The 12,061-nt window shown below is 37.7% G+C and overlaps 1 protein-coding gene across 1 annotated transcript; it reads left to right on the top strand.

Moving 5' to 3' along the window:
* The first annotated feature begins 5,784 nt into the window (after positions 1-5,784).
* Positions 5,785-7,325, top strand: LOC129949608 (28S ribosomal protein S22, mitochondrial). Its single transcript, XM_056061169.1, has 4 exons — positions 5,785-5,995; positions 6,063-6,186; positions 6,244-6,331; positions 6,392-7,325. Exons 1-4 carry the CDS (start codon positions 5,878-5,880, stop codon positions 7,229-7,231), a joined length of 1,170 nt encoding a protein of 389 aa, XP_055917144.1. The 5' UTR covers positions 5,785-5,877; the 3' UTR covers positions 7,232-7,325.
* The last annotated feature ends 4,736 nt before the right edge of the window (positions 7,326-12,061 follow it).

The following is a 12,061-nucleotide window of genomic DNA, read 5'->3' as shown; positions in this document are numbered from 1 at the left end:
TTTATGGCAGTGTTGCCGTTGACAGCTCGGCCTCTCCTGACATTTCGTCCCCATCGGACGAATCTTCATCTTCCGGTTCTGATCCGCTTCGGTTAACATCTATATCAGGACTGAGTCTACACCATGGCTTCATATGGTCACTCGAAATAACGTTGCTGTAGCGCTTTTGTTTCAATTGATTATCTGGAAGGTCTTCAACGATGTATCTGTCGTGGTCTAAAACCTTGGTGATAATATATGGACCCTTGTATTTTGGATCGAGTTTATGTGAATCTCCTGTTGCTTGAGGAACATGATCAATAACGATGAGATCACCTTCAGCATATTTATATGGTCTCTGATGTTTTTTATCGTATCGTTCTTTCCATTTACGTCTTTCTTCCATAATGCTGGCAGCTGCATTTCTCGTTTTAGTTACAACATCTTCACATTCGTCTGTCGCGTCATCTTGTACTGCTTGAATTAATTGGTTGTGACTGACATCTCTGGGATTGAAGTTAAACACCAATTCGTTTGGACAATACTTTGTAGTTGAGTTCGGTTGTGAATTTAGGTTCCATTGAATGCCTGGCAATGCTAAGTCCCAATCCTTATCACTTTTGGTTGAGCACTTCAGTGTTGCTAGCAGGGTTTTATTGACCCTTTCGGCTTGGCCATTAGCTCTTGGGGTGCGGACAGCTGTTTTGACGTGCTGCAAGCCGTGGTGATTGACAAAGTTACTGAATTCACTCGAAGTATATGCTGTACCTCTATCCGATGTAATGCGTAACGGTTGACCAAAAATTGACATTACCTCGTTCAGCATACTGATGACCGGTGCTGTCTTCGTATTCCTCACAGCTTTGAGGATACTATACTTGCTGAAAGAACAGACAACAACAATTATATAAAGGTTACCTCTTTTGCTCTTTGGGAATGGACCCAGATGATCGATGTTGACACTTCGAAAAGGAATTGGTATAACCTCCATTACGTGGAGCTGACTTTCAGTCTTCCCACCCTTGACTTTGTTCAAGCAACATTCTGGGCAGGCTGCAATATAAGACTTCACATATCGTCTTATTCTGGGAAACCAAAAATGTTTTGTGATCCGTTGGATTGTCTTATCAGTCCCAAAATGTCCAGCTTCATCGTGGCAAGCTCTAGTTATTCGCCACCTCACCAGCTCTGGTACCACCAACCTCTCTTTCCCATCAACTTTACGATGAAGACGTCCACCTTGAATCACGTAATCCTCTCGTATTTGTTGTGTCGTCGAATCAGTTCTTGATGTTCCCTCTTTGATAATTTTGATGATATCTGCGAGTTTCTTATCTTGTAGTTGCATGGCTAATATCCAGTTGTCATCTAAAGTAGCTATTTTCAATACCTGGTCAGCTACTGTCATTGGCTCCTTTGGTGGAAGAGTTGGTATTCGGCTCATCCCGTCAACATGCTGCATTCTTATACCTGGTCGGTGCACACACTCGAAATCAAATTCTTGTAGTCGTAACCACCATCTTGCTATGCGTGGCGGTAGAGGTGTTGTCTTTTTTGTAGTCACAATCGCGTTACAATCCGTGATGACTCGAAACCTTGTACCTAATAGATAAATCCTGTATCGCTCCAAAGTTTCAACGATAGCCAAGATTTCTAATTCGTGACTGGCATATTTACTTTCGGAATCACTGCATTGACGACTGAAGTACGAAACTGGTTTGAATCCGTCTGATTCTCGTTGCATCAGAATTCCAGAAAGTCCAATTGAACATGCATCTGTATGCACTTCGTGCTCCTTCTTCGTGTCGAAAAGTGCGAGAACTGGTTCTTTAGTGATTGAAGCCTTAAGACATTCGAACGCTTCCTGTTGTTCAGGTTCCCACTGGAAGTTGACTTGGTTTTTAAGAAGTCTTGTAAGCGGCTGAGAGATGCGAGAGTATTCATGGACAAATTTCCGAAAAAACCCTGTAACTCCAAGGAATTGACGTACCTCGGTTACGTTCGTTGGTCTTGGAAACTCCTCAATACATTTGGTTTTATTTTCACCTGGCCGTATGCCTTCAGGACCAATGATATGTCCCAGAAAATAAACCGTCGTTGCCATGAGAACACATTTCGATGGTCTAAGCGTGAGTCCAGCTCGTGTCATCGCTTGAAGCACCTCTTCTAACACATTTACACCCTCGTCAAATGTATTTGTTGCTATAATCAGTTCGTCTACATAATTTACCACATTTTTGCGGCACGACAGATTCTTGACTACTTCTTGAACAACCTCTTGGAAAACCATTGGTGCATTTACCAAACCAAATGGCATAACGTTGTGCTCAAATAGCCCATCTGGAGTTAAGAATGCCGTAAGCTCTTTGCATTCTTCTTTTAAGGGAATCTGATAGTACCCAGCAGTCATATCTAAAGTAGAGAAGAATTTGTTACCTGCTAATTGTGACAGCTGTTCCTCTACCACTGGCATTATACACTGCTTCTTGACCGTAACTGCATTGAGTGCACGATAATCTATGCACATTCGACTCTCTCCGTTAGCTTTTGGAACCAAAACCACCGATGCTGCATGTGGTGACGTACTTGGACGAATAATATTATGCTTCAGAAGATCGTTTGTGATTGCATTTAGCTTTTCCCTAAAGGCAAATGGGACCTGGTATCGTTTTCCAACTATAGGGTTGCTTGTCGTTACTGCAATCTCCATGGTCTTCATATTGCATCGACCCAGTTGAGAAATATCTTCACCAAAACAATCTTCAAATCTTGTAATAAGATCTAACACCACCTTACGTTCGCTCACTGTCAGCTCGTCACCAATGGTGGGGATTTTCGATGTTCTCGATTGAATTTGCAAAACTCCAGCTTCGAGTATCATACGATGATTTTTCCGGCATAGAACGTCGCGACCCAAAAGAATCCCTTGAGGTAGAATCTCATCTGGTACTATCTGAAACGTAACGTGCATTTCTTGATTATCCATCCGCAGAACCACCTCGATGACTTCTTTTGATTCTACGATGGAACCTCCGAACCCTTTAAATTGTTTAACAGATTCTTTTCGTTCTACGCCTTTTGGAGATGTTGATTCGTTGATAAATGAATGATCACTTCCCGTGTCAACAAATGCTGAATGCTTCTGTCCAGAGAAAACAACATCCTTCATGACAGGAGGAATAAATTGCGCAACTACCTCATTTTCCTCGACCTTGGCGATTGTTGACTTGTTTGCACGACAAGTTTTCGACTCGTGGCCAACTTTATTGCAAACCGCACATCGAGCCTTTCTTGGTGGTTGGGTACATTTGGATGATATATGTCCCATCTCGTTACAATTATAGCATTTTATATTTTTTTGGAAGTTCAAAGCTCGTCCGAAGTCTGGTTTCCGTTCTTCAGCTTCAGTTGAACCAACTGTTGACAATACCCCTCTCGACGAATATGCAGGAACTGTTGTGGACAAACTTTCTAACGACCTCAAAAGATCGTTGCACGTCCCGAAGTTCATAGCCAAGAGCGTTCGTGTAATGTTGGGATCATTAATACCATTAATAACGTAAGAATTAACAGAAAGATCATCCAACTTACCTCGTCTTCCAATGGTAAGTATTGCGTAATAATATTCAACCAAAGATTCGCCTGACTTACGTTTGCGTTTCATTAGTTCTCGATGTATTTCTGCTATGTTGACTGAACTAGGGAAATCGTTAAGCAGAGCACTGGTAAAATCCGACCAAGTCTGGAATACCGGCAGTGCATCAACCCAACTCTTTGCTATTCCTTTAAGCTTGTGTTGAACCGCAAAGAGCATCATTTCATTGCTCCACGAATATAAGCAACGTAATTGCTCTACTTTTGCGATGAATTGTTGTGACGATAGATTTCTTTTCATTGGATCGAATTCAGGGAGGATTCCGATGATATCGTGTGTTTTATTTGGAAGAATCATGTGAGCTGTGAGTGGCGTTCCATAGATTGAAGATTCCGTCGAACCCGAACCGTGTGACATTGCATTAGACGCTGCTCTGTCGTGAGGAGGACCCTCTTGGCCTCTCGGGTTCGTCGGCAATTGTGGTGTAGCCGTGGCCGTATCGACGTTTCTTATACCCACAGCTAATTCACCTACAATTTTCGTCAGATTTGTCATCGTATTCTTCAAGTCGTCCATTTGTGTTTGCCAAGACTCTTCCGTAGCCATCTCGCTCGACTCTAATTCTTCCGAATCCACCACATCCGATCCAAACAGCTCAATTAATTTTGCAACTTTTTGCGCTTTATTGCCAATTCTTGGTTGGTTTTTCGATTGCAAAAGGCAATTTAATTGGGCAACTTTTAAGCTTTCGAATTTAATCATTTTATTTTATGTATCTTCCTTTTTTCCTAATCGTGTGCCGCCGACTCTGTTTCGTTGTCCTCCCGAAGTTTTTTTTCCCTATTTCGTTTACTTTTCCGTTTCGAGACTCGTTGGAACGTTACCCTGTCTCTTTCGTTTTTATAGTGTCGAGGCTCGTGGGTCTGTCTCTGCCTCTTTCGTTTTCAGTATTTTCGTTGAATGAATTCGTTTTGTTTGATTTTTCCCCGTTGGACGTTTCTTTATGTCCTCGTTGAGTATATCGCTACTCCGTTTGTATCTATATACATTTTCGTTGTCGTTGCGCCAAAGATAATAAATTCTAACTTATGACTGAATGGATTTCTTAAAAAAAAAATTATTTCTGAATCTTTTAACTAGAAAGTAGGTTATCCCACTTCTGATTCTGTCAAGATGAACTCAAAACTTTTGATTTGTAAAGAAAATATAATATTTATTTACTGATTAAAACTAAAATATACATTAGAATGCGCAGAAGGCGACTTATCCCTTTTAAACGACGTCGACGACTCCCTATCTCTCCTTCTTCCGATGAGTTTCTGGTTTATGGCAGTGTTGCCGTTGACACTCTTCTTTAAATGATTGAATATCTAATATGAGCTGATCTGTCGTAAGAACGAAGCACAGAAAAAAGTTCATCAGGTCTTGACAGCTTATATTAACAGTTTATACAGGGTCCGGCAAAAATATCTCCCATATTTTAAAAGTGAACGCCGTGAAGTATGTACTGTGGCTCCATCTTGTTCGAACCAAACTTCTTTGTGATTCCTAGTAAACTGATTTAAGTTTGGTTGGAGGAAGGTCTCAATCATGTGACAGTAGCGACTCGCATTAACTGTAACTTTTTGCCCATTTTCTTCGAAAAATATGGATATATTCCTCTACGACAAATGCGTGATGCTCACCGTGCCACGCCATTATGATTACTTAAAACGGCACGTACATAGACCTCTATCTATCTATACCCAGAATACCATTTTATCTATAAATAACTTTAAATAAATAAAACTTCTAAAAATACGGGAGGTTTTTTTGCGAACCCTGTGTAATTTAAAGCGGTTACTCCGGAGGCCTACTAGAAAGGCCACAAAAGTTTCAAAAATAGAACTGAATCCATTCGTGGCTCATTCATCGGATTCTTTAATAGGCATGATAACATGTTTCATGAAAACTGACACCAAATTTGTCGTTTGGTCTTAAATAACTATTGTTTTATAGAATTACGTCTTTTTGTTTTATTTATTTAGTTTTTATGTTATTTGTTCATATTTTGGTTTTGCATTCATTTCAGCCTTATATATTATCTCGAATTCGATTTATGGTGAATTTACATTGCATTTTTGTAAACCTCAACTTAACGAACACACCCGCTCTGTCAAAAAGAATTACGTTTATCGATTCTCGAACTCTTACATCGAAATGACAGTTCTTTATGTCAAAATACAGCCCTGTGCTGAAAGAAGTTGAAGAAATTCCATTCTTTTTTCTGTAAAACATCGGTCTCTGTATTTTCTATTAAAACAATGTCGATCGCAAGTAATTTACGTAATGCAATCCTTCGAAAACCCCTGTGCATTGATTTGAATAAAACACTTTTGAACCTGTCACTCAGATGTAATTCAAATGCCGCCCTTCAGTATGGTAAGTTCTTGAGGTTATTATGGCATAATTTCATGAGTTCCTGAAATTAAACCGATATCTCCTTTAGATAAAGATCCCAGCTCGGACTTCCTTAATCCAAAAATACAGAGCCTATTAAAATCACTGACTAGAGTTCGTCTGGATAAGGTCTTCCGGAAACGTTCTGTACAGGATAACACAGTTGAATACAAGTAAGATCTAAGGATCTATGTTCAATATCAATTCATTCTTATTCTGGTTATTTATAGATTCCTGACCACCGAACAGCTGGAAGATGAATTCAAAAGAATTATTGCCGATTCCGAGAGTAATCTTCAAATGCCTCCAGTTGTCATGGTGAGCAAATGACCTGTGATTCTATTTTACCCAAAAACTCAAAAACCCATTGAATTCCAGGTCAAAGAAGATAAACAGAAAATCATATCCCAAGATCCGGCCCTAAAGAACTTCTCCGATTCGAAATTCGTCATCACAGACATCACCTTCGGCATCAAACAAACCCAACGGAAAGTGGTTGTCCGGCAGATCGATGGAACTCTCGAACAAGCTCCAATGGAAGTCACCAAGCGAATGATCCAGACATACTTCCCACTTCCTGGGCGCAAGATCCGCACTCCCCGAATGTTCGAGGAGAAGAACCTCCAAAGATGTCTCGATGAATTCAAATACGAATTTGTCTTGGATCGACTATGCATTCAATACGAACCATTCGAGAAGGAATTTCACTCGGTCTCGGCCAAAGTTTATTCCCATATCAACGAACACAAGAAATTCGATGATCTTCGGTCGACTCGTCACTTCGGACCAATGGCATTCTTCCTAGCATGGCACAAGCAAATCGACGATCTCCTCTACGACATCATCAAGCGAGATTACCTACGCAACGGAGTCGAACTCATAACCATCCTCTACAAAATCCACAAAATTCCATTCGATGAGAGTGTCCTACAGAAACTCGATAGTATTCCCCAGTCATCTGATATTCTGGGCGAACTAAAGAAGTCCTACCAAGGAACTTCGGATGATATTCATGAAGAAATCAAATCAGCCATTGGCAAGTCCCGGGAAGACTTCGAAGCCGATGACATTTGCTTGGGATTCATCGATAATTTCGTTAAGCAACATTCACTGAAGAAGGTGCAGCTAGAAATGGCCATACAGACATTCAAAGAGGATAACGACGAGAAGAAGAAATTGTACGAAGGACTTCGGAAGGCTCACGGGGTCAGCACTTGAAGGAATGTAGCGAAAAGAATTGGGAAGTTCTGATAATAATAATTGTTGTTTTAATTTCTTTGAATAAAATAAGAAAAAAGAAACGTTAAAATTTCTTGTAGAATCTTTCTTTTATGAAGTTTTTAACGATGCTAAAGATGAAGTAAGTAAAGAACCAACACAAATATTGTACGTGGTAAAGCATTCCACATTTTAGTGTGGCTAGAGAAAGAATGAAAAACTTCTTGAATCGCAAGAGAAACGCTAAAACCTTAGAAAAAATATCATTTTTAAATATAAGAAATAGTGTCGGAGAAAAAACGAAGCCCTGCGGCACACCAGTTTTTAATTTATTACTTGTATTGAACTTTCTAAAAGTTAATAACAGATAATTTGTTCTACGAAAGCCATATTTACGTTCATTAAATAGTTTCGTTCTCTAAGATATTTCATAAGCTGAAGATTGATAATAATCAGAGGTTCCATGACTTTTTAAAAGAAGTAACGGAAATGCAATTGGACAATAGTTAGAGAAGGAGGAGGATTCGTCCTTTTTAGGGATGCTTGAAAAGCTGTTTCCACTTGGGAATAGACTTGCAAAGTAGGTAGGTAGGTAGGTAGTAGGAGGGATTCTATTCATACCACCGGATTTGTGAATGTCAAGACCTTTTAAAGTTCTAACAACTGTACAAATGTGAAATAACTAAAAGCCCATTAGATCTTTATAAAATGCATGTACAAAATTGTGAATTCTATCTGACAAAGCTTAAATCGGAACATGTAATTATTCTTGGAGATTTTAATCTGTCAAACATTGAATGGGTATTCGATCCAAAGGGACTACAATCTCTTGTCATTTTATGTAAATTTTTTGAATGTGAAATAATTGATCCTTTTGCAAGTTATGATTTAATCCAAATTAATTGTTGTGTGAATAATTTAAATCGTATTCTGGACCTTGTTTTTGTTGACAAAAACAATGTATGTATGTATGTATATCTGCTTTAGATTTTTGTTTCTCTTTTTATGATTTTATCAAATCTAACAATTGTGTGAAATTGAAACTGAATTACAAACAAAAATAATTTCGAAGGCATAGCGAGTTACATTGTACATATTCTGTGGTGTGAGTATTTTTGTTCTTTGGATTTATTACATTTTTATGATTTTTTTATTGATAACCTTAAATTGGCAATTGATACGTATGTATGTTCCTAAAGTTGAAATTAAAACAAATTCCAAGCCACCTTGGTTCAATAAAAAGCTAAGTAACTTAATCAATAGAAAAAACAAGGCTTATAAACGTTTACGGATAGCAGAAAATAAAGATGAACTACAAAAATTTTTATTTCAAAATTATATTTTTGCAATTGAATGTAACCTTCATCAAGAAAAAAAAAATCAATTGGTATTCCCAGGTTCGACATTTTCAAATGTATCAAGTATTTGTGATTCCTCCGCACACTATTTTGAATCGAGTTACGATTATTCGAATGTAATGTTCAGCATGGAAAGCCTAATATTTGTCTTTTGAATGTAAAACAGATATTGGATGTTTAGATTAAATATTTCCGAAATCGAAGATGGTTTCTTGAGTTTAAATGATGATAATAAAACAGGTCGAGATGAAATTTCACCTATTGTTCTTAAAAATGTTCTGCTTCTCTAGCTGAACCGCTTTTCATAATTTTAAATTGCTCTTTGAAGAACGGCGAATTTCTTCCAACATGGAAGAAATCATTTTTAAACAATATTCACAAATCAGGGTCTAAACAGCAAATATCCAACTACCGTCTGATTTGTAAATTGTCGTGTTATCCAAAACTTTTCGAGAAATTGATACATTTTTAGTTAAGGAACACATTTCAACGCTGCAGCATGGTTTCGTTGCAGGAAGATCAACAACGAATAGTCTTTATATTTTCTCCAATTTCATTTTAAATAATCTCGACGAAGAACATCGATGTAATTTGTACCGATTTTTCAAAAGCATTTCACTCAATTTTAATTAAGATATTAAAAAACTTTGGATTTCATTCTAAGTTTTTGAAATGGTTGGAATCTTATCTTAAGGGTCGAGTTCAATTTGTTTGCATTCACGAAAGTTCTCTCAAAACCAATTTTTCGTTTCATCTGGTGTGCCCCAAGGAAGCCATCTTAGACCCCTTCTTTTTCTAATTTTTATAAATGACATACCTAGTATTTTCCTCAATTCTAGTCAACTTCTTGTTGCCGATGACTTAAAATTGCATACAAACTATCAATGACTGTCATCTTTTGCATACGATATTTCGAAACTATCCCGATGGTGCACGAAAAACTTATTATATTTAAATGTCGCTAAAGGTCAATGTTTTTCTTTCACTTTGATTGAGGATCAAGTTCTAGAAAGAGTAAGGGAGAAGGAAGGTGATGGAAAATTACTACAGATCAAACTGGATGCATAAAATTACCGGGCGATTTTTGCACGATTCACAAGATTCTCTTATTGACCAGATATTTCCCGATGTACACAGACAATGTAAAAATCAAAAGTGGCAAAAAATGTGGAATGTGGTTGTCAACGAATTAAATATCAAGATAACATATTTTTTACCAGGAGACCTGGTGTCAAACAAAACTATTGATACAGTTTGTGATTCTACCGAATCTGTTAATTATCCAACTGAGTTTTTGAACTCATTGGATTTACCAGGCATGCAACCGCATAATTTAAAACTGAAGGTGCGATCTCCAGTAATTTTGTTTCGTTATTAGAACCCAACACGGCACGCGATTAGTAATTACAAAATGTTTTCGAAGCCATAATTCTAAATGGCAAATTCTGAGGTGAAAGTATATTATTACCGCGGATCCCTATTATACCCACAGATGTGTCAAATCAATAAGTCTCGAGGCCAAACGATGTATGTCTATTTGAGCACTTCATGTTTTTCACACGGACAATTATAATTGGCATGCTCTCGAGTGGGCAAATATACCACATCCTTCCACACTTACAATAGGGGAATTCACGATCTAGTGCATTTAGTCTGGGAATTGTATTTGAGTGTAAATATATGCGCAACATAGTGAACGCCCGAAAACCAAATGAAAAAGCAAGGTGTTCTTGCAACGATTTTTGACAGTTGTGTGAACAGCTGATTATTGTTATTTTTATTTTATGTGAAATTCAAAAGTTTATTTTGGATTTTATATGCCGAGGAAAATTGAAAAAAAAAACAAATTATTGATTCGCTTATAGAAGAAGCTGCTGCTACAATTATTGATGAATTTAGGTCAATTATTCGTATACATCATTTCGTCAATTGACCACTTTTTATTCGGTTCTTCTCTTTTTAGATCAGCCATGTTGATTATTTAAATATCAACTGATTTATTGCTGTCAAAACACTGTTGCTCATGCTTGTGCATTTGTATACTTTAGGGTTTCAGCCAAGTAAATTTGCAATACTAAAGCATGTGCATATTCATATATTTTGTTAGTGTAGAGCATCTGTATGCACAAAAAATATGCACATGCACTGATGCAAGACCATTTACACCCGATCTTGAATTCCCCTATTAAGTTATTAATTTCTAGCAAAATATTCTCTAGAAATTATTTATATGACAAAACAACTTTTGGCGGGTCAGCTAGTAAATAAATAAATTGTTAATATTTGTTCCATTAAGTCGCTTAAGCCTAGTACATACTTGTGAACCATCTCGTGAACCCATACAAATTTCAGTTTTTGGTTCACCCGTGAACTTGCTCGTGAAGCTGAGTGGAGAACAAAGTGGAGAGTTTTCGTTCACGGGCAATTCACGTGCAAAATGTACGGGAACTGTTGGTGAAGCTGAAGTCAAATGTTCACAACGTGTACTCACAAGTGTGTACCAGTGAGCAATTTCAAAAGTTCACTTTCTCCACTGGCGAACGTTCACTTCACGAGGAAGTATGTACTAGGCTTTACGCTTTCAAAAAAGGGATGTGCTATGTCAAAACTCTGGCAGCCTAAAATTAGCAGCATCATACGTGCTGCAAGCAGTAGAAGTGTCATTTAAAAAGAGCGTAGAAACCGAAGATGATAAGGGTACGATTGAAAACTATCCCTAAATTTCTGGCAGTACTGGCATATCAATGACTTCACCTGCTAGCTTTAAGGAGTTTAGGATCAAAAAATCAAAGATTTTGCGATAGATCGGAAGAGCTGTTGATATGAGAGGATTTTGGATTTTTTGGACCATTTCATTAAATCTACGGCATCATTTTTTGCTACAAAAGGTCGACTTATAAGGAGCTTTGGACTTTTTGGACCATTTCATTAAATCTACGGCATAATTTTTTGCTACAAAAGGTCGACTTATAAGGAGCTGTACATCATCAGCATAAAGATGAACCAGACAATTTTTAACAACATGCGGAAGCTCGTTTACATATAGTGAGAAGAGGATTGGTCCGAGAATAGATCTCTGAGGCACTCCAGCTAAGACATTGAGAAAGGAAAAAGAACTTTCAATTGTCACCACGTATTGTTGTCTTCCGCTAAGATATGAATGAATAAGCTTACAGGATTCTAAGGAAAAACCAAAATTTCTTCACAGCTTCTTACACAGAATTGGATGGCTAACAGTGTCAAAGGCTTTTGAAAAGTCTAAAAGCGTTAGCAGTGTCATATAATCATTATCCATTGCGATTTTTATTTCATCAATAACTAAAAGTAAGACTGATGATTGACAGAAACTTAACAGGTTGTTGATTGTTAGGTATTTTTTTATCTGCTTCCTTTAAAAGAAACGGGAGAATAGCAATGGGCCGATATTCAGCAGTAACTGTTTGCTTTTTGGGCCTTCTTCCATTCTGATGGA

The sequence above is a fragment of the Eupeodes corollae genome, chromosome 3 (genome assembly GCF_945859685.1).
Source record: "Eupeodes corollae chromosome 3, idEupCoro1.1, whole genome shotgun sequence".
NCBI classification, from domain to species: Eukaryota; Metazoa; Arthropoda; class Insecta; order Diptera; family Syrphidae; genus Eupeodes; species Eupeodes corollae.
This window is presented reverse-complemented; position numbering and strand designations above follow the sequence as displayed.